This window comes from Medicago truncatula, chromosome 2 (assembly GCF_003473485.1).
Source record: "Medicago truncatula cultivar Jemalong A17 chromosome 2, MtrunA17r5.0-ANR, whole genome shotgun sequence".
NCBI classification, from domain to species: domain Eukaryota; kingdom Viridiplantae; phylum Streptophyta; class Magnoliopsida; order Fabales; family Fabaceae; genus Medicago; species Medicago truncatula.
Window position 1 is genome coordinate 11482510 of NC_053043.1, and position 22213 is coordinate 11504722.

General features: G+C 33.7%; 2 protein-coding genes across 5 annotated transcripts; both read left to right on the top strand.

Moving 5' to 3' along the window:
* The first annotated feature begins 4803 nt into the window (after window positions 1-4803).
* Window positions 4804-12306, top strand: LOC11412443 (obg-like ATPase 1). Its single transcript, XM_003594491.4, has 12 exons — window positions 4804-5000; window positions 5812-5979; window positions 6129-6252; window positions 6360-6451; window positions 6899-6997; window positions 7495-7608; window positions 8688-8752; window positions 9095-9211; window positions 10260-10335; window positions 10955-11047; window positions 11639-11689; window positions 11921-12306. The coding sequence occupies exons 1-12, from the start codon at window positions 4914-4916 to the stop codon at window positions 12017-12019; spliced, it is 1185 nt and encodes a 394-aa protein (XP_003594539.1). The 5' UTR covers window positions 4804-4913; the 3' UTR covers window positions 12020-12306.
* A 2144-nt stretch (window positions 12307-14450) lies between these two features.
* On the top strand, window positions 14451-19923 carry LOC11412940 (LRR receptor-like serine/threonine-protein kinase GHR1). Of its 4 annotated transcripts, none has more exons than XM_024776543.2 (4): window positions 14451-14706; window positions 15421-16717; window positions 16824-18377; window positions 19032-19923. In XM_024776543.2, the coding sequence occupies exons 2-4, from the start codon at window positions 15655-15657 to the stop codon at window positions 19613-19615; spliced, it is 3201 nt and encodes a 1066-aa protein (XP_024632311.1). In that variant the 5' UTR covers window positions 14451-14706; window positions 15421-15654; the 3' UTR covers window positions 19616-19923. The 4 variants fall into 4 exon arrangements, with proteins under 4 accessions (XP_024632311.1, XP_013463016.1, XP_003594540.2 ...); XM_013607562.3 differs by lacking the exon at window positions 14451-14706 and adding an exon at window positions 14750-14897; XM_003594492.3 differs by lacking the exon at window positions 14451-14706 and adding an exon at window positions 14893-15029.
* The last annotated feature ends 2290 nt before the right edge of the window (window positions 19924-22213 follow it).

Here is a 22213-nt window from a genome sequence, read left to right on the forward strand (position 1 = left end):
TTCTATTCTTTTTGTTGATGACAAAAGGGGGAGTAAATGTATAGTATTTGTTAAGGCACTGAGCCCTGCTATAACCACTTCTAAATTTCTTTTAAATACTTCTGATTTGATTTTATAAGTATTTTATTGAAATTTAATTAATAAGAATAGAACTTAGGGGGAGCTTACAAACCTCACCTTAAAGAACTATTAGACTCAGGGGGAGCTTACAAACCTCTGTCCCAGTAGTCAACTTATTAATTAGATCAACAACAATTGAACATTTTAAATACTATTGTTTGTCATCATCAAAAAGGGGGAGATTGTTGGAACAAAATGTGTTTCACAATGAACCTTATTAAGTTTTGATGATAACAAGGTATTAAAAATTGTCAATTGGTTATTACTAATAATTGTTCAAGTGTACAGGACCAAAGGCTACTCAAGTTATTTCAATAGGTCTTGGAAGAACAATGGAAAGAAAAAAGAAATTCTGAGCATCTGAAGAAAACTGCTCCTGAAGCTAAACTGCTCCTGAAGAGATGACGTCATCAGAAGCAAAAAGTCATCAGAAGCAGAAAGTCATCAGAAGCAAAAGTTTTCATCAGAAGCAATATCTTCACCAGAAGCTACTTTTGATCCTTTAATCAAACTGAAGATTCAAAGTTGCTGATTCTCAATTCAGTCTTATCAAAGAAGAACAAAGAATTGAAAGGGAGGTATCAACGGATATATGGATAGCACTGAGCTCTTGTCTCTCGTTAATAGAGTTGACAAAGTACAAGTGTACAACCACTACCTCCACTACTCTGTTTTCTGTCTACGCTACAAGACAAAACAACAGCCATGCCTGCAGAATTTGTACACTCAAGATGGGAATGAATTTGAAGTTTATTCTTCAAAGGACTACACCCAAATCAGGCAAAGGATCACTGGTGGATAATCAAAGGATTTCAAACGACTCTTTAGACGTGCTGATTATCTCAACGTCTCTTTCACACCTCTATATAAAGGAATGAAGACTTGAAGATTCAAGAGAGAGATACATAAGTTTAAAAGCGCCAAAACTCTGTCAATTTGATTCTACAAAGCACACTGAATTTCTGCACTGATTTGATACATCTTAGAAATTCAAAGTCTAGAGTCTTTTCTGTATTGTATTGTGAACACCACTGATTGTATATCAAGTGTTCAATTCAAACTCAATTCTCTGTATTTTTGTTTGATTAGAAGTCTCTTGCCTGCGTGCTTGAGCATTAGAAGTCTCTTGCTTAGTGCTTGAGCATTGGAAGACTCTTGCTTGTGTGCTTGAGCATTGTTTTGTGAAGTCTCATACTTTGAAAGTATTGAGCAGTTGTAATCTTTGTGATTATAGTGAAATCTCCTTGGAAGTGCAAGGGGGACTGGACTACTTCCGTGTTGTGGAAGGAACCAGGATAACTGCCTGTGTCTTTGTCTTTCTTTTCTCTGCTCTGTTCTTTTCCGCTGCAATCTGACTCTGATCATTTCATCAGAAGCAATCAAACTGCTTCTGAAGTTTTATCAGAAGAAGTATTTTTTAAGAGAAAAAGAAAACACAATTCAACCCCCCCCTTCTTGTGTTTTTCACCTTCAGTTTCCTGGTAAGCATGCGAGTGAGAATAAAACATGCTGAAAAAACTCATGTTGGTTTGTGGGGTCAGTCGACAATCCTAAAAGTCATCTGGGAGTGTATGTCTCTTGCCGTTACTAGACTTATAAGGTTCACATTGACTCCAAAATCACACAGGGCCTCACCGATGTATGTCTCTTCCATGCACACAGGGAGTGTATAACATCCTTCACCGTCAAACTTGGCGGACACATGTACCTCGAAGTTGATGCAACCCTCTTCAGTAACTGATATGTAGTCCTCTTCAGATGAATTCACTGTTGTTTTCAGCAGTTCTTGCAGAAAATTGATGCAACACATACTTTGCTTCGCCATTTCCTCTACTAGCATATAAACTTTGTATTTTTCGAGGATCTGGTGGAGCTCCTTGAAGTTTTCCGCTACTTCTTTCTTTGCCTGCTTAATTTCTACCTGACAAGTGTCTTCCCCTACTTCAATAATGTTGATATGCTCTTCTTTTCTAGTTGGTTTTGATTTATGCAGCTCCTACCGTTTTAGATCTACTTCCTTATGAAAATCAAGGTATTCTGGTTCCTTCTGTAGTTTCTCCACAAAGGATGTTTTCACTTTCACCTTTTTGAACAGTGAAATCAAGTGCTCCCAGTTCTGTTCTTCAATTTCCTCGTTAGTTGCCATCACTTGAAGAGCTTAGATGGCTTGTCAATATTACTACTATTTATTTCCTAAATGCACTATATTACTACTATTGTTATTACCCTATGCTAATTATGACTCTAATCCTATGATTACTAAATGCTAATCAATATCCTAAATGAAAAATTTAAATGAACCGACTCTTACTATTAAATGACCTAATGTTATCTAGACTCGATCTAATAATGTAATTATAATAACAACCGTTAATTTTTACTACGACTCTCTAATAATGTAATGTCAAGCTGCACCTGCTAATCGCACGGTGATCCTTACGTGCGGTGTCTATACTATCTCGATCGATTGCGACCACATATAAATAAGCTATGTGGTCGTATAAAGGATGTTGTTGATGAGTCAATAATTAGTTATTTTAATATAATATTTAAGTTCGTTTTATTTATATTTAAGTTTATTTTCTTTTTAGAACTCTTTTACTACAATTGCAAGTTATTATATTTCAGGAACAGATATTCTAAAGATTGAGTCTTGGAGCAAAAGAAAAGAGAATTGGAGCTGATTCGTACCAAAAATATAAAAGATCTTATACAAAAATATTTGGTGCAAGGATTGAGGACAAAAATATGAATATACAAGAGGCGCGCCCCACTTTAGTCCTTTTGCTGCTTTTGCTTTTCGGACAAGCTACCTATTAGTTTATTTCTGACCTAAAAGTCCTTGGTTTCTTGTGGAACATTCTAGTGATGTATTGCTTAGGTTTTAAGTCGTTATAGACTATAAATAGAGTAGCTAACTATCATAACAATTCATCTTTTGTTCTTGGAATAAAAGTTCACCTTTATTTTATTGTTATTTACTTTTACGTTATTCTTCTTCTTCTTCTTCTCTTCTATGTCTACAATGAACGTTAGCGAGCAGACTCTTCTTGTCTTGGGATTGTTGGATAAGTCCAATGACATAATCCTAATCAAACCAAACTTTAACCCCTAATTTTATGTAACCCTTCTAATCTAAATTCACCGTTTTAACATGAATTAATAATTATCAAATTGTAGAAGCGAAAGTGGAGGGTTAGTAATTGTTAATTCATCATCTCAAATATCAATTCATAAAACGAAAGTGGAGTTTTGATATTCGAACAAGTGAATATAGACAAGGATTGCAAAGCCAGCGAAATAGTCTTTGCAATCCTTGAGACATATAAATTTTCGAACTTACAAGATTTTAATAGCAATCAAGTCAGCGAAATAGGAGTGATTGTTAGAGGTACACATTCACTGAGACCGAAAGGAGATATGATATGCTAAAGAGAAACTTGTCTTTAGAAATTAGATCTAACATAAAGTTATAAGTTGAAGGTTTTGACTTGTGAAGGATTTGTCGTTATGATCAACTAATAATCCCAAAGCTCTCTTTTATTTTTATTATTTTCTTTTAATTAAAAATCCAAACCTTATAACTTAAAACTCTTTTCTAATCATTGCTGAAAGTTAACTAAATTCATAACTCTCTGTCGGAATGATACTCTTTATTACTAGGCTTAATACATGCTTTGATCCCTTAATTTATTTTTGAATTTCATTTTTATCCCTTAACTTTAAACCGTCTCAATTTGGTCCCATAACTGTAAGAAGGGACAACTTAGGTAAACGGAGGCAAAGTTATAGGATCAAATTGAGACGGTTTAAAGTTAAAGGATAAAAATGAAATTCAAAAATAAGTTAAGGGATCAAAGTATGTATTAAGCCTTATTACTACTTCAGTAAACTGTGCACTTGCGGTTTTATCTCATCAGTTGTAGTTGTTTTAAAAAATACATGTCAAAAAATGTTATCACATAAAAGAAGTTATATGTTTATATTAGATGAAGATTTGATTAATGAGTATTTAAAAAAAAAAAACGTTCGACACATAATTTGACATTCTTACTATGTTTTTTAAAGAACATTCCTACAAAATTTGAAATCATATATTTTGTATAAAAAAATTTTCATATGGAATTTCATAGGAATCCAAATTCTTGCATTCTCGCACACGAATACCTTCATAAGAATTAGAGTTAATGAAAAGTTACCCATTCTGAAAAACATTTATACACAGGAATTTTACGCTTCCACCACTTCTACTGCCACTCGAGATCGACCTCGAACAAAATTTAATATTAAAATAAAATTTAAATGTAATTCACACCACATGCATTTACACATCTCTGTTTGTATGTGAACTAAATATCTTTTGCGCACAACCCCAAAGACTAAAACACATAAGATAATTAATAAGATTTAGTACTGCTATTTTCTCAGAGGTGAATTCGAACTCATGACCTTATTAAAGTGGACAATATGAACTAAATACATATATTCCCATACACATCTATTAACACATATTTTTAGTAAATTAAAAGTTAATAGAAAAATATAACTTAAAATTTTAAAAACAAATGAATAATAATAATAAACCCAAAAAGTAGTAGAAGTTAAAAAAATATTTTTACTTGAGTAATATTTTTTTTACCAATGAATGAACAGTGAAGAAGTAACAGAGAGTCCTTCCTTTCCCTTCCTACAACAAAACCCTACACGAGTGAGTTTCAGATTCTGAGACGCACGCTATTTCTTCTTCATTCATCCGATTTCAATCTCTCTCTCTTTCTCTCTCCGCCGCAACAATGCCTCCTAAATCCGCCAAATCGAAGGAAGCTCCAGTTGAACGACCCATCCTTGGTCGTTTCTCTTCTCATCTCAAGATTGGAATCGTATACTTCTATCTCTTTCTAATCGCATCAATTTTCAATTTTTATACTATTTTCAGTAACCCTTTTTCAATTACAATAATGGGTTCTCCATTAATCAACTTCATTCCATGCTTAATTGATTCTTTATAATACTCTAGATAGTAACTAGAACCATTGAGTTGCTGTTTGTTTGTTTCAATGCTTGACTCAGTTTGTGAAATGATTGTTTTTGTTTGTTTGAGAATGATTTGGTTTAATCGAGCTTATTTACCGACATAATCACTTTGAGGAGCTTATGAAAATAACTTATGACAAACTGTTTGTTTGATTCATGAGCTGTTTATCACTTACTTCCATAAGCTCTCAAAGATAGCTTATATGAAAACGAATTTGAATTTATTATATCTTTTGATATAGAAATAGCTTATAGATAAGCACTTATATGATAAACACTTGTGCTATAAGTGCTTAATTAAGCTGTTTATCCAAACAAGGCATTTGGTTTATAGGCCTGTTTGGATATGGTTTATTTGAGTTTATCTACTTACATATTCACTCTAATACTGTTTGAGATAGCTTGTGAGAACAACTTATGATAGACTATTTGGAAGAGCTTATGAAAAAGTTGTTTTCAACTTAATTTCATAATCTCTCAAGGATTAGCTTATATGAAGACGATTTAGCTTTATTGTATCTTTTGGTATAGAAATAGCTTATACATAAGCACTTAAATGATAAATGTTTATGCTATAAGTGCTTAATTATGTTATTCAATCAAACATGGACTTTGTATTTTTCATTTCATGTTAGTTATCATTTCTCTGTTGTTCAGGTTGGTTTGCCAAATGTTGGAAAGTCTACACTTTTCAATACACTCACAAAAATGGCAATTCCTGCTGAGAACTTCCCCTTTTGCACTATTGAGCCTAATGAGGCAAGGGTCAATGTCCCTGATGAGCGTTTTGAGTGGCTTTGTCAATTGTTCAAGCCAAAAAGTGAGGTTTGTAATCTGGCTCATACCATTGCTGGTGTATCTCTTTTGTTAATCTACTAATATACACGCATGCTGTCACTAACTTTTAGTTATCTATTATTTGATGGATAAGTGTATTATATATCCTGACGTGTTTGTTGGATCTGTAAATACAGGTCTCTGCTTTTTTAGAAATCCATGACATAGCTGGACTGGTTCGAGGTGCTCATCAGGGGCAAGGGTTGGGAAATAGTTTTTTATCTCACATCCGGGCTGTTGATGGCATTTTTCACGTTCTACGTAAGATGATTCCAGCTCTTATTTCCACACCACTGTTGCATCATGATGTTATGATATTGTCATATTGATTTCGGCGTTATTAACCTATAGTCATTGTTGTTTGGTAGGTGCATTTGAGGATCCAGATATTATCCACGTAGACGACACTGTTGACCCTGTGAGGGATTTAGAGGTTATTACTGAAGAGTTACGGCTGAAGGTATGCTTAATTGAAACCTTTTCTTTATCATAAAAGTGGCTTTTGGGCCAACCATTATTTATTTTTTGAATAGGCCAATATTAGTATGTTAATTGTTATGTTAGCATAATTTTCCTCCTTGCCAACCGTTATTGTTGTTTGATCAAACATCAATTTTTTTAATTGGTTTTAAAGTACATGGCCTTTTAAGGGGGTTTTCTTAACAAACATGTGGAGGGATGAATATCTCTGCACCATTGATTTTGTTTTTCTTTAATATCTGTCTGTTTGTCTATGTGTGTTATAACGCTAAGAAGGATCCCTCTACTCCAAATTCATTGTAATTTATTTTTTTTAGTTTTGATGAATTTATTATTTTATCAAAATTTAAAGGCTGTACCTTTTCGATCGAACTTCTTGTATACTGTAATGTAATTGCTAATCCTTTCCCTTTGCATAACATCATAGGATATTGAATTCATGCAAAACAAGTTAGAAGATCTTGAAAAGAGCATGAAGAGGAGCAATGACAAGCAGTTAAAAATCGAGCTTGAATGTTGTCAAAAGGTTTGATTTAGCTTCTGAGCATTATTTGTACTCATTTAGCTTTTGCATGATACTATGGCCATTTGCCACCTCTTGTCTTGTTATTTATAATTTACAGTTTACTACTATTGCATCTGTTATGTGTTGTCTTACTTTTTTTTGGGTATTTTATTGGTGTTTTCTTCGTATGATTCTCTTCTGGGTTCGACAATACATTACTTTAATAAAATGGAAGTAGTTGATTGCAACAATATTCTCAAATTTGGAAGGATGAAAGATTTGAGGTTGAAATATAATGTAAATAGTCAAATCAATTGCCATCACTGGATGACTTATATTAGCTCTTAAAGAAGCATGGAAATTAACTATGTTTTCATTTTTATGTTATGCATTGCATTCTCTCATAAGGTTGATTCCTTTTCTCTTCTCATGTGTATAAATTTTGTAAATAAACACTCAAAAAAGGTTGTGTGTAAATATAAGATGAACATTTTGGTGGCAATTTTTCACATCTTCAGGTCAAGGCATTCATTGAGGAGGGAAAAGATGTACGCCTGGGGGATTGGAAAGCTGCTGAGGTTGAGATTTTGAATTCCTTCCAGTTGCTTACTGCCAAGCCTGTTGTATACTTGGTAACATATTTCACTTCTCTTTCTTACTTTTGACTTTTTGTATGTCTTTGGTTTACGTACAACCTGTAATCTATGTCATTTCGTACCTTATTCTACTACCAATTATTTCGGGTTATCAACGATACTTACAGTGCTACATAATTTGGGATATGTCTTGATAGATATGTGTCAGAAGTGTCTGTTTTCTATATGTTTGGAAATAATTAGATACTAATTTGATATTTCTCAAAGTTGGTCGGATTTGGCTCGGGTATATTGATGATGTGATTATTAGTTGTGATTGACTCCACATTGTAATTTTTTTTTATAGGAAACTCCTAATTATAAATAATTGTTTGGTTGAAATGACAACATTAGAGAGAGAGTTGGGGTAGCACCTATAGTAGAAAATATGGTGGAAAATAGGCTTAGGTTGTTTGGGCATTTAGAGATAAGAACTGTAGATTCTGTAGTAGAGAGTAGATCAGATGGAGGGGTAGTCAGATCACTAGAGCCAGAGGAAAACCTAGAAAAACTATTAGGAAAGATTAGAGATTAATGAGTTGGATCCAAATATGGTTTATGATAGTAGAACATTATGGTGTAATTTGATCCATGTAGCCGAACTCACTTAGTAGGATAAGGCTTGGTTGTTGTTGTGGTTGAAATTCAAATATGAACATAAGTTTGATTGTTTTATATCCAAAGGCATTTGCAACTGTACAAGTTGACAAACCTATGTATCATCTCGTATTCATTTCCTCTTTCCCAGCCTGGGCTACGAACCATTCATTCACATACCTATTTCTTCTTGTGAAGTCCACATTTCATACATGCTTCCGTCCAAACACGTAGGCATATATAAGTTAATTTTTTAATTATTTAATTTTGTTATCCTTGCCATTTCATGTTCTAGAATTTTCAGAACTCGCTTTATCACTATGTATTTGTGTCCGTCACATATGTTTCTGTCAGTAATTCCTGAAGTATATATAATTAGTGACTGATAAGTTTAATCAAAATCCATATTGTTTCGTGTTCTTTATCTCAGATCTGTTTATGTGAATTTTCCATCTTTAATACTTGCATTTTATTCACAGATTAATATGACTGAAAGAGATTACCAAAGAAAGAAGAATAAGTTTCTTCCCAAAATTCACACATGGTACGTTGTTATCTTTTTTGTTCTTTCCGTGTCATGTTTTTCTTCTGGGAGCCATTTAGACTTTGTCTCATTCCTGGCGGCTACCTCTGTGCGAATACTAAGGATGCAATAAATAGTTGCAAAGTATTTTAGTTATTTCTTTCTACGAGCCACTAGAAGAAGAAAATATTTACTACTTTGTCACATTTTGTTGCTTCTTGTGTATTACTGTTTACTTTTAACTTATATTTCTTATTGTGCCTAGTTTTTCTGTTTTTCCTTTTTATCTCTAAATATTTGTTGGTTTATGATGTATTAATGTCAAAAAGAAATTCAATTACCATTAGTCACATTGTTCTCCAGGGTCCAGGAACATGGTGGTGGACAAATGATTCCTTTCAGCTGTGTCTTAGAGAAGAATCTTTCAGATATGCCTCCTGATGAGGCGGCTAAATACTGTGAGGCGAACAACGTTCAAAGGTCTGTACAATGTATTTGCCTTACTTCTATTAAATGTATGAATGTGAAGTTATTATGCAAATATTATGTGGATTTGAGAAGACTGAATTTACTTATACATCGAACATTAAGGTCCTGAGTATATGTTGAAATATTCATTTTCATTCTTTTATACCTTAAAAAAATTCCAACTTAATAATAGACACCACATAGATTCATATTTTATTGATATCCGGCCTGGACTAGTCAGTCAGACGGATCTAACAAGGAACCTAAATTGGGTTAGTCCTGTCAGACACCGGTCAAAAAACTGCTAACCAGTGAAAATCTGTTATTCTCACAATGAACCAGTTTCTTTGATTAAAAAATAGTATTTTTTAATCGTATGAATCAGACACATTGGCTTGTACATGTCTTACCAGTTAGCATTAATATGCAACTACTATTCTTAATTATTTCCAAAATGTATCGTACTATACTCCGCGCGCATACACGCACACACATATATTGAACAAATATTTATTTATTTCTGGTTCGACCATGGTGTGATTATAGTCAGACCATTGAACTGTGAAGCAATATTTTCATTGCTGAATGATTGGTTCAGTTTAAAATACACTGGGTGTCTGAGCTAAGTAGCCGACACCACTTAGTGGGATAAGGCTTGGTTGTTGTGGGTGTCTGAGCTAACTTACCTCTTTCACTGGTCATATATTATCCCAAATTCATTTTCCCTTAGTCGCCATTGCCATCCAAATTTGAAAGTTGCAGATGTGTAAAATATCAGTAAAACCTAATATTCATTGTTTTCTGTGCATATGCACTATGTATCTATGCTTTTGAAGCGAGAATTAGCTGTGTTCTCTTTTAAACAAATTGAGAAAAAAAATCCCTTTTTATCACAATTAAGATTACTACATCAAACATTAGAAGCTTATCCTGTTTGCTTTTGTTTTTTATTTTTTAATCTCCTTTTTCATAAGAAGTTCTAGCTGAATCCGTATTAATTTTAAAGATTTGGTGCATAATTTATATGCTACTGAAATTGCTATATCTTTCATTTTAACAGTGCTCTTCCGAAAATAATAAAGACTGGATTCTCAGCTATCAATCTCATTTACTTTTTCACAGCAGGACCTGATGAGGTAAATATCCACATATCTCCTTTCACACTGTTAGTTGTCTTCTAAATATTTATGAATGTTCACGGTCTTGGTTTCATAACCTTGCCAAACTGTAATCATTAGTTTCTCCCATAATTGGCAAAATCTTATGATTTACAATTTGAAATGCACGGTTCTATACTTGATAACGGGACAGCTATTTTAGTCATATGATAAATAACAAATGAATTTAAATCATACAATCAACGAGTTGAATTTGAATCATGCAATCGATGAATGAATCATCAGTATGATTTGTATCATTGATAGGAATAGTTTGATTCAAATACTTGTTTTTTAGTTTACTTTTTCATGTGCTTCTCGTCACATATATGGTGGAGTCAAATGCAATTATATTATTGAATGAAAAGAAACTGAAGGGCTGGTATGAAATGCATGTGTTTGTTAACATCTCCCTGCACCCCCTTCCTTTGTTTGTTCTGATGTGTTCCTTTGTTGAGGCTTCATGGTGGTTCTTTCTCATTCTGATTTGAGAACTGTTATTTGCATGAATTCTTTTGTTTGGTTTTTCCATGTCTAAGGTACAGCTTTTGGTGCCTTTCATTTAGTAACTTTTGTGGCTATTATTTGCTTCTTTCAGGTTAAATGTTGGCAAATTAGACGCCTAACAAAGGCTCCTCAAGCTGCAGGGGCTATCCATACTGATTTTGAGAGGGGATTTATTTGTGCCGAGGTAAGTTCATTAATTTTGGACACTTCTTGATCAACCATATTATCCCTCCTATTGAACTTATTTAGGTAGCATTATGACACCTATACATATCGATTCTGCAATTAAATTATCTGCAAAAGCTTTATTTGCACCAGCAATTATTTTTTATTTTTTATAAACAAGCACAGGAATCCTCAGATTCTAAGATTGAATTCTAAATGGCATCCTTTCCTTCACGACAAATTTAGAAATGAATTCTTCTTTAGGATTCTAATCAAGCTGTTTTACCCTTGGAATATGAATTACTGTCGATAAGAATCTAATTGAAGTATGCTTTTTTCAAGACTGTTTCTTATTCTATGGCACAGTCACTGTTACTCATTGTGGTTTGGTCTACAATCATCCAATAGTTCTTATTCTATTTTCTTGCCGGCCTTTATGGCATAGCCATTCCCCTTATGAAAATATATGTTCACTGGTTATGTAGTTAAAATTATCATGGTTGAATTTGATCTGTTAATTTTTTTATTTTTATTTTTTGTTTTCGCTGTTACAGCGACTTCTATATATATACACACAACTGATCTGGGTGCTTTGCAAATGTCGTTTCAGGTGATGAAATTTGATGATCTAAAGGAACTTGGAAGTGAGTCAGCTGTAAAGGTATGCACTTCTATTCTTTAGATATAACTTTTTTTGTATTTCTATTGATTCCTAAAATGTTTAGATATAACTGTAATTGAACAAAAATTTGAGACAACACTTCAGGTCTGACATCTTAAGGTTAATTGTGGCAAATATTTGAAACATTTGTGTAAATTTGTTTATGTTGTTAGTTTATAGGTTCTTTTAGGGACCTAACCATGTCTCACTCTTTGTTGTATTGTTTATTAGGCTGCTGGAAAATATAAACAAGAAGGGAAAACTTATGTGGTCCAAGATGGCGACATTATATTTTTCAAGTTCAATGTTTCTGGTGGAGGGAAGAAGTGAAACCAGAAATTCACCTTTAGTAGCAATTGTCTGCTTTCCATGAACTGTGTTTTATGATGGACACGCCTACCATGTTTTTGAGCATTATGTAAGAAGTTGAAAGTGTAATTTTTGGGAATTTTCATGATTATGTACTTAGGTTAATTATTTCTAGTGGATTTTAACTTTAGCCATTTCCAAAATTATAACTTGTTTAAGTTACGTCTTATAGCAGTTTTGAAGACATAAATGTTGGTGAGTTGATGCCTATTGAGTTATTGCATGTTAAAGAGTAAATTTGATGTGAACTGGGAATTTGTTGGTTGCTACTTCCAATTAAATTTCTCAAGAAATTACAGGCCCTATCACATGACTATTTTTTGTGTATGTGTATAAAACGTTTTTAAAATTAGTGACATTAATCAGGTTTATGTACGTTACGTATCCATCAGTATATTAATGGAACCTTCAATTTCTTAAGAAATAAAGATGATCTTTACTCAACTTTTATATCTTGGCAATGTTTTTAATGCAAAGAACCTAGACCGGTTATCTTAAAGTTAAACCAAGTACATATTTTGGTTGGGGATTGAGGAGAGATGACGATGCGTGGTAAAGTTTAGGGTATCACTATTAAGAGAAAATTTTAAAAGGTTTGCAAGATTACTTGACTATAAGGTATTACATTATGCTTACAAAATTACTCCATAATATTAACAAAATGTTTTCCTGATTGGATTAGGAATAAAGACATCCAATTATGCTTTAGATGTAACCCTAACCTCACTAATCTGAAAATCTAAAAGAAGTGGATAATGAACTCTTGTAAGAGTAGAGCGGATTGTTGAGATGCATGAGTTGATCCGAAGTTGGTTGCAAATCGTTCTATCAAGTCTTCTTTCTGTTTGATGCTAACCCCTTAGATAGACATGTATACACACTGGATTCTTTTTTAATAGCAAGGACAAATTCATCTAATGAAACAATATTACTACACTACGTCTGACATTTCACTTCACTTAATACTATGCTTCCAAATGCATTTTGCATCAAATACATTGTTTGAAGACACCATAACAAATGGCCCTAAAGGATTAGGTATTGCAGATCATCTGAAGTTCACACACAGATAGACTTTAAGTTGTTAAATTTAAATGCATGGATATAAGTACGAGCATGTAAAATTCTCTAAAAGCAATTTTTGTAGTCAAATCGTACATAATGAACTGTACTCCATTATGTTTATTAGTAAAATTTGGTGTCTTCATGCATTTAACATAAGTTTTGCTACTTTAATTACGTTTATTTTTAAATTGGATTGTATCGCTTGAGGAAGTTAAGATTCATAATCATATATTTATATTATGGGTTATGTTAACCGGTGCCTCTGAGACACTGGTTAAGGAAACCAAAAAAAGAAAGTATTAAATTAAAATAAATACTTTTTAGATTTTTAACGAGTTGATTGCACAAGTTCCTATGCAATATAACTATTTGCTTCCTTAACAAGTGCTCCAAAAGCACCGTTTAACATTATCCAATGAAAAAAAAATATATATATAAGACCATGTGTGATTATTACAATGGAGGTAATATTTTTACAAAGAACAAGAACAACCACGAGAGCCTCTTCCCTATGAGATGTTTTACAAAGAAGAACTATATAACTTTCAACAATATTTATCATCATTATGTAAGAAAAAAAAATACAATATATGATGAGATCATGAACGAAAATGGGAAACTACTTTATGCGGCCATCAAATTTCCCTTTCTTTTTATGGATGTTGGTAGATAAATACCTTAAAATTACTCACTTGATTGAAAAGACAATCGAAAGTTATAATCTATCGAGTTTTACTCACAAAACATTTGATATGGAGTTACAACTCGATTGAAAGTAAATTTGAGATGCTTAGTGAACAACTTTCTTTTTTTATATATCAATCAATAGATGATTATTCAATAGATATCTCAACGCTACTCACCCAATTGAAAAAATCAATCAAACATTATAATCTTATCGACTTTTACTCGTAAAAATAGTTAATTGAAAGTTACAATCCGATCGAAAGCGAAGTTGAAGCGTCTGGGGAGCAACTTTCTTTGTCATATATCAATCAATTTGTCTATTTTGCGGTTAGCTAATAGGCCATGTTTATAGGAAAGGACCTTGGTCCATTGGCCCCATCCCCTAACCCATCTCAATTATTCTTTCAACAACTTCACCTCTAATTGTGATTGTGTCTTTATTGATGAAACCAATAAAACCTAGTCAAAGAGACAGTGTGGGTCCTACACTCATACGTGGCACTGCTTACACACTTACCAACTCTAAAATCTTAAACCCCATTTGATAAAATCTTTTCACGTCCACTAGGAAAATGTGTGAGACATTAGATTAGATTCCCTCACTCTTTTTTTTGGCGGGTAAATCCCTAATTTTTTGCCCTAACAAAATAAAAATGAAAAACCCAAAAAGATGTTGTAAAAATCTAATCTTTTTTAGTTTCCCTCTTTACCCTTTTCTCATTACCTCCATTGCAAAACATAGCCACTAAAAAAACCTCAAAAGAATGAAATTCAAAGACAACTTTACTTTACCTTAAAAAACACTCACAGAAATTTAAAACTAGGGTTTTTGTTTGAAGGTCTTCAAATGTCACATGTATGCAAATGCAAAAAGACACTACTTGTAAAGGACAAAGGTATAGTCTTTTTAAGGTTCTGTTGGCACTAAGCATTAAAGTAAATGATGGGGTTATTTACTGTTTTCAGAAATTTTAATACTATTTTTTTTGGTTATGAAAAAGATTTCACTCCTTCCATCAAAGCTTTTTAGGCCCAAAAAAAGTTTATGGGTCCCTTCCTCTTTATTGCAGCATGGATGTCAAATTGGGTATTCATTTCCCTTTTTTCCATTAGTTGGTTGTAGCCACCATAATGCTACTTATTTGTACTTTAGTTATGAGATTTTCTGATTTTGAAAGTTTTAATTTTTGTACTCAATTCTAAAGTTTGATACTTGAAGGTAGGTTTCTTTGCAGCAGTGTACATTGTACTTTAAAGAAATGATTTTTTGTTATAAATATTGTGTTTTATGTTTTTTATGTTTTCAGATCTCTAAAAATTTAGTCTTTCTTCTTGTTTGGTTTGGTTTAATGCATTTATCTTTTAGTTTACTATGTTTAGTTATTAATGTTGCCTCTGCTGAAACTGTATTGCATTTGTACAATATATGTTTTTTTTTTAGTTTTCAAGGATAGGTTCTCTTGAAGATTCTGGTTTTTCATAATTTGGTGGTTGTTTAGCATTTTAATGACTTTGTGAAGCATTTTTTTAATTTTACTGTATTGCTCTAGTTTTTTGGTTTACTAATTTTTGTAAAATGCTGTTTTTTTTTTCTTCTTCTTTTCTTGCAGTAGATTAGGTCACTTGTGGATTTGAAGAAGCTTTCTTGGATTCTTTGGATTTTGACAGTAAGAAAGTCCTTCCTTTTTTGTGGATTTAGCTTGAGGACCTATTTGAAGATTGAGCTTGGTTCTAACTAAGCTATAACAAGAAGGGTATTTTGGAAATTTAATTTGTACATGTTTGTTGGCAGTGTTGAAAGATACTAGTAGTTGCTATCCTTTTGAAGTAGAAGAGTCAAAGCTATGAAGCTCTTTAGTCTTTTAGTGTTATCTTTATCTTTCTTTAGTATTACTATTATGGGGCAGCTTCCTTCACAGGACATTTTAGCATTGTTGGAATTTAAGAAATGCATTAAGCATGACCCTACTGGTTATGTTCTGAATTCATGGAATGAGGAATCCATTGACTTTGATGGATGTCCATCTTCATGGAATGGTGTTCTTTGTAATGGTGGTAATGTTGCTGGTGTTGTCCTTGATAACTTAGGTCTCTCTGCTGATTCTGATTTGAGTGTTTTTTCAAACCTCTCAAAGCTTGTGAAACTTTCCATGTCCAACAATTCCATATCGGGAAAATTACCAAATAACATTGCCGATTTCAAAAGCCTTGAATTTCTTGATATTTCCAATAACCTCTTTTCCTCATCCATACCGGCTGGAATCGGTAAGTTTGGTAGCTTGCAGAATCTGTCGTTGGCCGGGAATAACTTTTCCGGTCCAATTCCAAACTCTATTTCAGAAATGGCTTCCATTAAATCTTTGGACTTGAGTCGCAACGCCCTTTCTGGAGCTCTGCCGTCGTCGCTACCTAAGCTGAATAGTCTTGTATCACTTAACTTGTCCTACAATCGCTTAACCGGTAAAATTCCCAAAGGTTTCGAACTTATTTCCAGCCTTGACAAACTCGATTTGCATGGGAATATGTTTGATGGTCCTTTAGACGTTGAGTTTATGCTTTTATCTAGTGCTAGCTATGTTGATTTAAGTGATAACATGCTACTGAGTTCTAGTTCTGGGAAATTTCTACCGGGAATATCTGAAAGTATTAAGTATCTGAATCTAAGCCACAACCAGCTTACTGGCATATTGGTTGGTGGAGCTGAACAACCTGTTTTCCAAGACTTGAAGGTGTTGGATCTCAGCTATAACCAATTGAATGGAGAATTGCCTGGATTTGATTTTGTTTATGACCTCCAAATCCTTAAGCTTAGCAACAACAGATTTTCAGGATTTATTCCTAATGGCTTGCTTAAAGGTGATTCTTTGGTTTTAACTGAACTCGATTTGAGTGCCAACAATCTCTCAGGTAGATTCATTAGTTCCAATTTTTCTTTTCCTTGAAATAAATAACCTGTCTTATACTAGTCTTCAGCTTCAATTGCTACTAATTTAATGTTAAATTTTTCTTTCAGGGCCATTGAGTATGATTACATCAACAACACTTCACTTTCTGAATCTCTCGTCGAACGGTTTCACTGGTGAGCTGCCACTGCTTACTGGAAGTTGCGCCGTACTTGATCTGTCAAATAACAAATTTGAAGGAAATTTAACCAGGATGCTGAAATGGGGGAACATAGAATATCTTGATCTCGGGCGGAATCGTTTGGCAGGGAATGTCCCTGAGGTAACACCTCAGTTTTTGCGATTGAATTATTTGAATCTATCCAATAATCGTCTCAGTGACGACCTTCCAAAAGTTTTAACACAATATCCAAAGCTTAGAGTGCTTGATATCAGTTCCAACCAATTAAAAGGTGTTCTTCTAACCGAATTGTTCACAATGCCAACATTACAAGAGCTCCATCTTGAAAATAATTTGATCAATGGTGGCATCAATTTATCGTCTTCTCTTGACCAATCTCATCTTCAAGTTCTTGATCTTTCTCACAACCAACTTAGTAGTTTTTTTCCTGATGAGTTTGGATCATTAACTAGCCTGAGAGTACTGAACATTGCTGGAAATAACTTTGCTGGTTCTCTTCCAACCACTATTGCTGACATGAGTTCTTTAAACTCCCTTGATATATCAAATAATCGTTTTACCGGTCCACTTCCAAATAGCATGCCAAAGGGACTCAGAGACTTTAATGCTTCTGAAAATGATCTATCTGGAGTTGTCCCAGAAATTCTTAGGAATTTCCCTAGTTCTTCTTTCTTTCCTGGGAATGCTAAGTTACATTTTCCGAATAGTCCTCCTGGATCAACGGTTTCACCTACCAAAAGTTCCAAGGGGAAGTCTATGTCCACAGCTGTTAAAGTAATAATCATAGTCTCATGTGTGGTTGCTCTTTTCATATTAATCTTACTGGCTGTCTTCATACATTACATACGTATGTCGCGATCTTCTACATCAGAATATGATACAGCTACTGGTAAGGATACCCGCGGTCGCCCTCAACCAGTTATCTCTGGACCGATTCGTCCGACAGAGAGGGGGGCTCCTTTGGTTGTATCAGCTGAGGATCTCGTGGCTTCACGTAAAGGATCACCATCAGAAATAATTAGCCCTGATGCAAAAACTGCTGCTGTAGCTGGATTCTCTCCATCAAAACACAGCCAGTTTTCATGGTCACCTGAATCTGGTGATTCATTGACTGCTGAAAATCTTACAAGACTGGATACGAGGTCGCCGGACAGGTTGATTGGAGAGCTGCATTTTCTTGATGATACAATATCACTGACACCTGAGGAGCTATCCAGGGCACCAGCTGAAGTTTTGGGCAGAAGTAGTCATGGTACTTCTTACAAAGCAACTTTGGATAACGGTTTGTTGTTGAGAGTGAAGTGGTTGAGAGAAGGAGTGGCGAAACAAAGGAAAGAGTTTGTTAAAGAGATAAGGAAGTTTGCAAACATCAGGCATCCAAATGTTGTTGGTTTGAAAGGTTATTATTGGGGTCCTACGCAGCACGAGAAGCTTATTCTTTCAGATTACATTTCACCGGGAAGTCTTGCAAGTTTTCTTTATGGTAATATCTTCGCCGTCCTTCCTTCTATTATGACTGCCTGCATTTATTGAATTTGAAAGTTAAATAAAGGGGTCTTAGGCTACATTTGGTCTGACTTATTTTGTTATAAAAAATTAATTTAAAATTAAAGCTAAAAATTAGAGCTTTAGAAATAAAGCTAAAGTTGTTTGATAATTATTGTTATTTTTTAGCTTAAATTTTTTTTTTGGATAGAATTTGAGTTATTAAATAAAAAAAATAACATTTTCAAAAGTCTCCTGCTTAATTTGAAAAACTCTTCTTGTATACTTTTTGAAAAGTTCATTGTATCTAGCTTTTATACATAAAAGATAAGCTTCTTTTTTAATTCAGATCATTTTAAAAATATTGTTTGAACAGACTTCAATTAAAAGAGAAGTAAAAAATAAGCCCAAATAGAGCGTTAGAAAAGATTTTGGTTTCCACTTTCCAGTCGCTTTTTTTTTTATCACAAGATTGTCACTCAAGCAATAGTGCATTATGTTTGTGTATCTATGTGTGATTTTGTTGATATAATAATCGAATTGCATACCATATTTGCTTGTGTTGTTAATAGATGTTTCACCAATTTATTTCCTTTTGTCATTATTCTTAAATATTTGACGTTTAAACTTTCCTATAAATTGAAATTCTTAGATCGACCAGGAAGAAACGGTCCACCATTAACATGGGCACAGAGGCTCAAAATAGCAGTTGATGTAGCACGTGGCCTGAACTATCTCCATTTTGACAGAGCTGTTCCTCATGGGAACCTTAAAGCTACAAATGTGTTGTTAGATACAGCTGATATGAATGCACGTGTCGCTGATTATTGTCTTCACCGACTTATGACTCAAGCTGGTACTATTGAGCAGATTCTTGACGCCGGTGTCTTAGGTTATCGCGCACCAGAGTTAGCTGCTTCCAAGAAGCCAATGCCTTCTTTCAAGTCAGATGTCTATGCTTTCGGCGTGATACTTTTGGAACTTTTAACCGGAAGGTGTGCTGGTGATGTGATAACTGGTGAGGAGGGAGGTGTTGATCTTACAGATTGGCTAAGATTGCGAGTAGCAGAAGGTCGAGGCTCGGAATGTTTCGATGCAACTTTGATGTCGGAAATGGGAAATCCAGTTGTAGAAAAGGGAATGAAGGAGGTCCTAGGAATAGCAATTCGATGTATTCGATCGGTTTCTGAAAGGCCTGGAATCAAGACTATATATGAAGATCTTTCTTCTATATAGTTTGTTGGCTCCAGCTAACTACTTGGAACTTTGACATGTGGAATCAATGTCTCATTGGTATCATCCCATATTTGTTTAGAGCATGGCTTTTTAACATGTTTGTATTAACCAATTTTTGTTAATGTAAAGCAGATACATGGGTAGTACATGATTGGATATGACCATTTGATTTTGTCTTAAAATGGGAATGTGTCATGAAATGATCATTTGTTTAGCAAGAGATGAATGTTGTACAATTTGGCAGTGGAATGGTTTAGCAGTTCTATTTGTGGTTAATTTAATTGTTTGCTACAAACCTGCTATTCTGAGAACATTAAGTGCATGTTTTGGATGGATTGACAACAAGTTTGTCAATCACATGATTTCAACAAAAATTAGACTTTGAAGCTTCAACAAAATCATGGTTCTGCCGTGTTTTTGTCAAATTCGTCTTTATTTCTGAGCAAACTAGTGGTTTTATGAAGTTGAGTGCTACCAATGAGTACAACTAAAATGATACTATGAAAGCTATGGTTCACTGCAGTGTTACATTAGTCATGTAATCATTGTGGTTTGTTAAATTCAGATTTTGTTTGTGTTGATTGATTAACTATTGTGTAGTGGAATCTAAATTGGTTGTTCAATTACAAAGTGTTTTCAAAGATCAAAATAATTGGTTTTAAATAGTATTTCATGAACTTTTTACTCATTTACAAAATTATTTATATTTCAAATGAGTTGTAAGTCCATCCAGTAGTAAACAAGCATATGAAAGCTTACCAATCAATCAAAATGAAAATTCAACTCATGTTCTAAGTCCCCCCTACTAATGCACTTTTTCTCCCCAAGTCTGTCTACAAAAACAATGTAGATTTCATTGACTGATTCTTTTGTGATTTTGTTGAACTTACTTGGATGAGATTTATTTTTTTTGTCTTCCCACAGGGACGACTTCTTGTCCCGAGGATTTAAATTGACATTGTAAGGGATGGAAGGATGGACCTGTGATGTGCAGCTGAAACAGGATACTCGAGTTGTTTCTTGTGAAGGAATTAATCACCTTGGTTTGGGGAAAGTTTGAATTGTCCGAGATCACACTTATCTCTCATTTTGGTTCAACACGTGTTAGTCGTATGGTAGTGTTGTTTGGGTTTTAATGTGTAGCATGAATATACGAGCATTTTGCAAAGGTAGAGAGGCATAACCAAATAGAAATAGGGGATTTTCACACACATTTTGTGTGTCCTGTGACACGGTTAAAAGGAAATAGAAATAGGGATTTAATGTACCCTAAATAATGTTTTGATGCTACTTTGATGTTAGAAATGGGGAATCCAGTTGTAGAAAAGGGAATGAAGGAGGTCCTAGGTATAAAGACTATACATGAAGATATTTCTTCTATATAGTTTGGTGGCTCATGCTAACTACTTGGAACTTGACATGTCATGGGAATCAATGTCTCATTGGTATCATCTCGTATTTGTTTAGGGCATGGCTTTTTAAGATGTCTGTATTAAGTATTAACCAATTTTTGTTAATGTGAAGCACATAGTCACATGCATGGCTGGTACATTGGATATGACCATTTGATTTTGTCTTAAAATGGGAATGTGTCATGAAATGATCATTTATTACACATTTAAATACACATTTTACTATGCTGTAATTCAGATATTCTTATGTAATTTACCCTGAAAAACATGAGAAAATAGAAGATGCACCGACAGTGTAACAAATCCCATGAGCATCTTGTATTCCGTCTAATAACGAAGATATTTTGAAATTAATTGTATGGCATGGCAGCTTGATTGACGGTTTCTTATTGAACGATTACACTCTTGGTGCAATAATACCGTTAAAGTTTTGAAATATTTGATCTTGTTGATGCATTTTGTAATATGAGAAAATAGAAGTTGCACTGACATCCAATGAACATCTTGTATTCCACTAAATTTCAATGACATGGCATGGCAGTTTGATGGTTTCTTATTGGATGATTAACTTGTCTGTGCAATACCATTAAACTTTTGATGCATCGATAGTGCGAAATAATTTTATATATTAGGTCCCTATAAATAGGAGTCATTTTAGTTTTGATCCTTATACTTACTAATCTTTCTAAACTCAGGTTTCAAGTTTTGGTCCCGCATTCATTTAGTAGGTAACATGTTCCAATTTACTAATCATATGAGAATTTTTGGGATATTATGTTTCGGTGTTTTATTCAGTTATAGCTATTGCTTCAGGTGGTGGAAAGAAGTAAGAGGAAGAAGAAGAGGTGAAAGCGTGAATGGTCTTCTGGTTTAGTTGAAGATTTTTTGTTTTGTTTTGTTTTGCAATTATTTAGTTAAATGAGTGATTTCCACATATTTTCAGTATGCTTTCGTCTGTTTTTTTGTGATTTCTTCGTCTTCACGCGAATTTGTTTGTTCTAATTTTCGGTCTTTGTGCGGTGTGTTTTTTATTTTCCGTTCTAGTGCGATATTTATTTCATTCAAGTTGAAAGATTAGCTTTGAGCAATTGCAGATCTAATCGATCACTTTGACGTCGTCAATGTTGCAGATCCGAAGACATGAGTATTCTAGAGACTTAAATATAGTAAAATTTGTAGACATATG

Bases quoted from the DNA above. Each gene is read 5' to 3' on its own strand.
- LOC11412443 (XM_003594491.4), top strand. From the start codon at position 4,914: ATGCCTCCTAAATCCGCCAAATCGAAGGAAGCTCCAGTTGAACGACCC. The intron at 6,253-6,359 runs GTAAGATGATTC...GTTGTTTGGTAG, and splicing joins TGGCATTTTTCACGTTCTAC to GTGCATTTGAGGATCCAGAT. The intron at 10,336-10,954 runs GTAAATATCCAC...TGCTTCTTTCAG, and splicing joins TCACAGCAGGACCTGATGAG to GTTAAATGTTGGCAAATTAG.
- LOC11412940 (XM_024776543.2), top strand. From the start codon at position 15,655: ATGAAGCTCTTTAGTCTTTTAGTGTTATCTTTATCTTTCTTTAGTATT. The intron at 16,718-16,823 runs GTAGATTCATTA...TTTTTCTTTCAG, and splicing joins GAGTGCCAACAATCTCTCAG to GGCCATTGAGTATGATTACA. The intron at 18,378-19,031 runs GTAATATCTTCG...TGAAATTCTTAG, and splicing joins TCTTGCAAGTTTTCTTTATG to ATCGACCAGGAAGAAACGGT.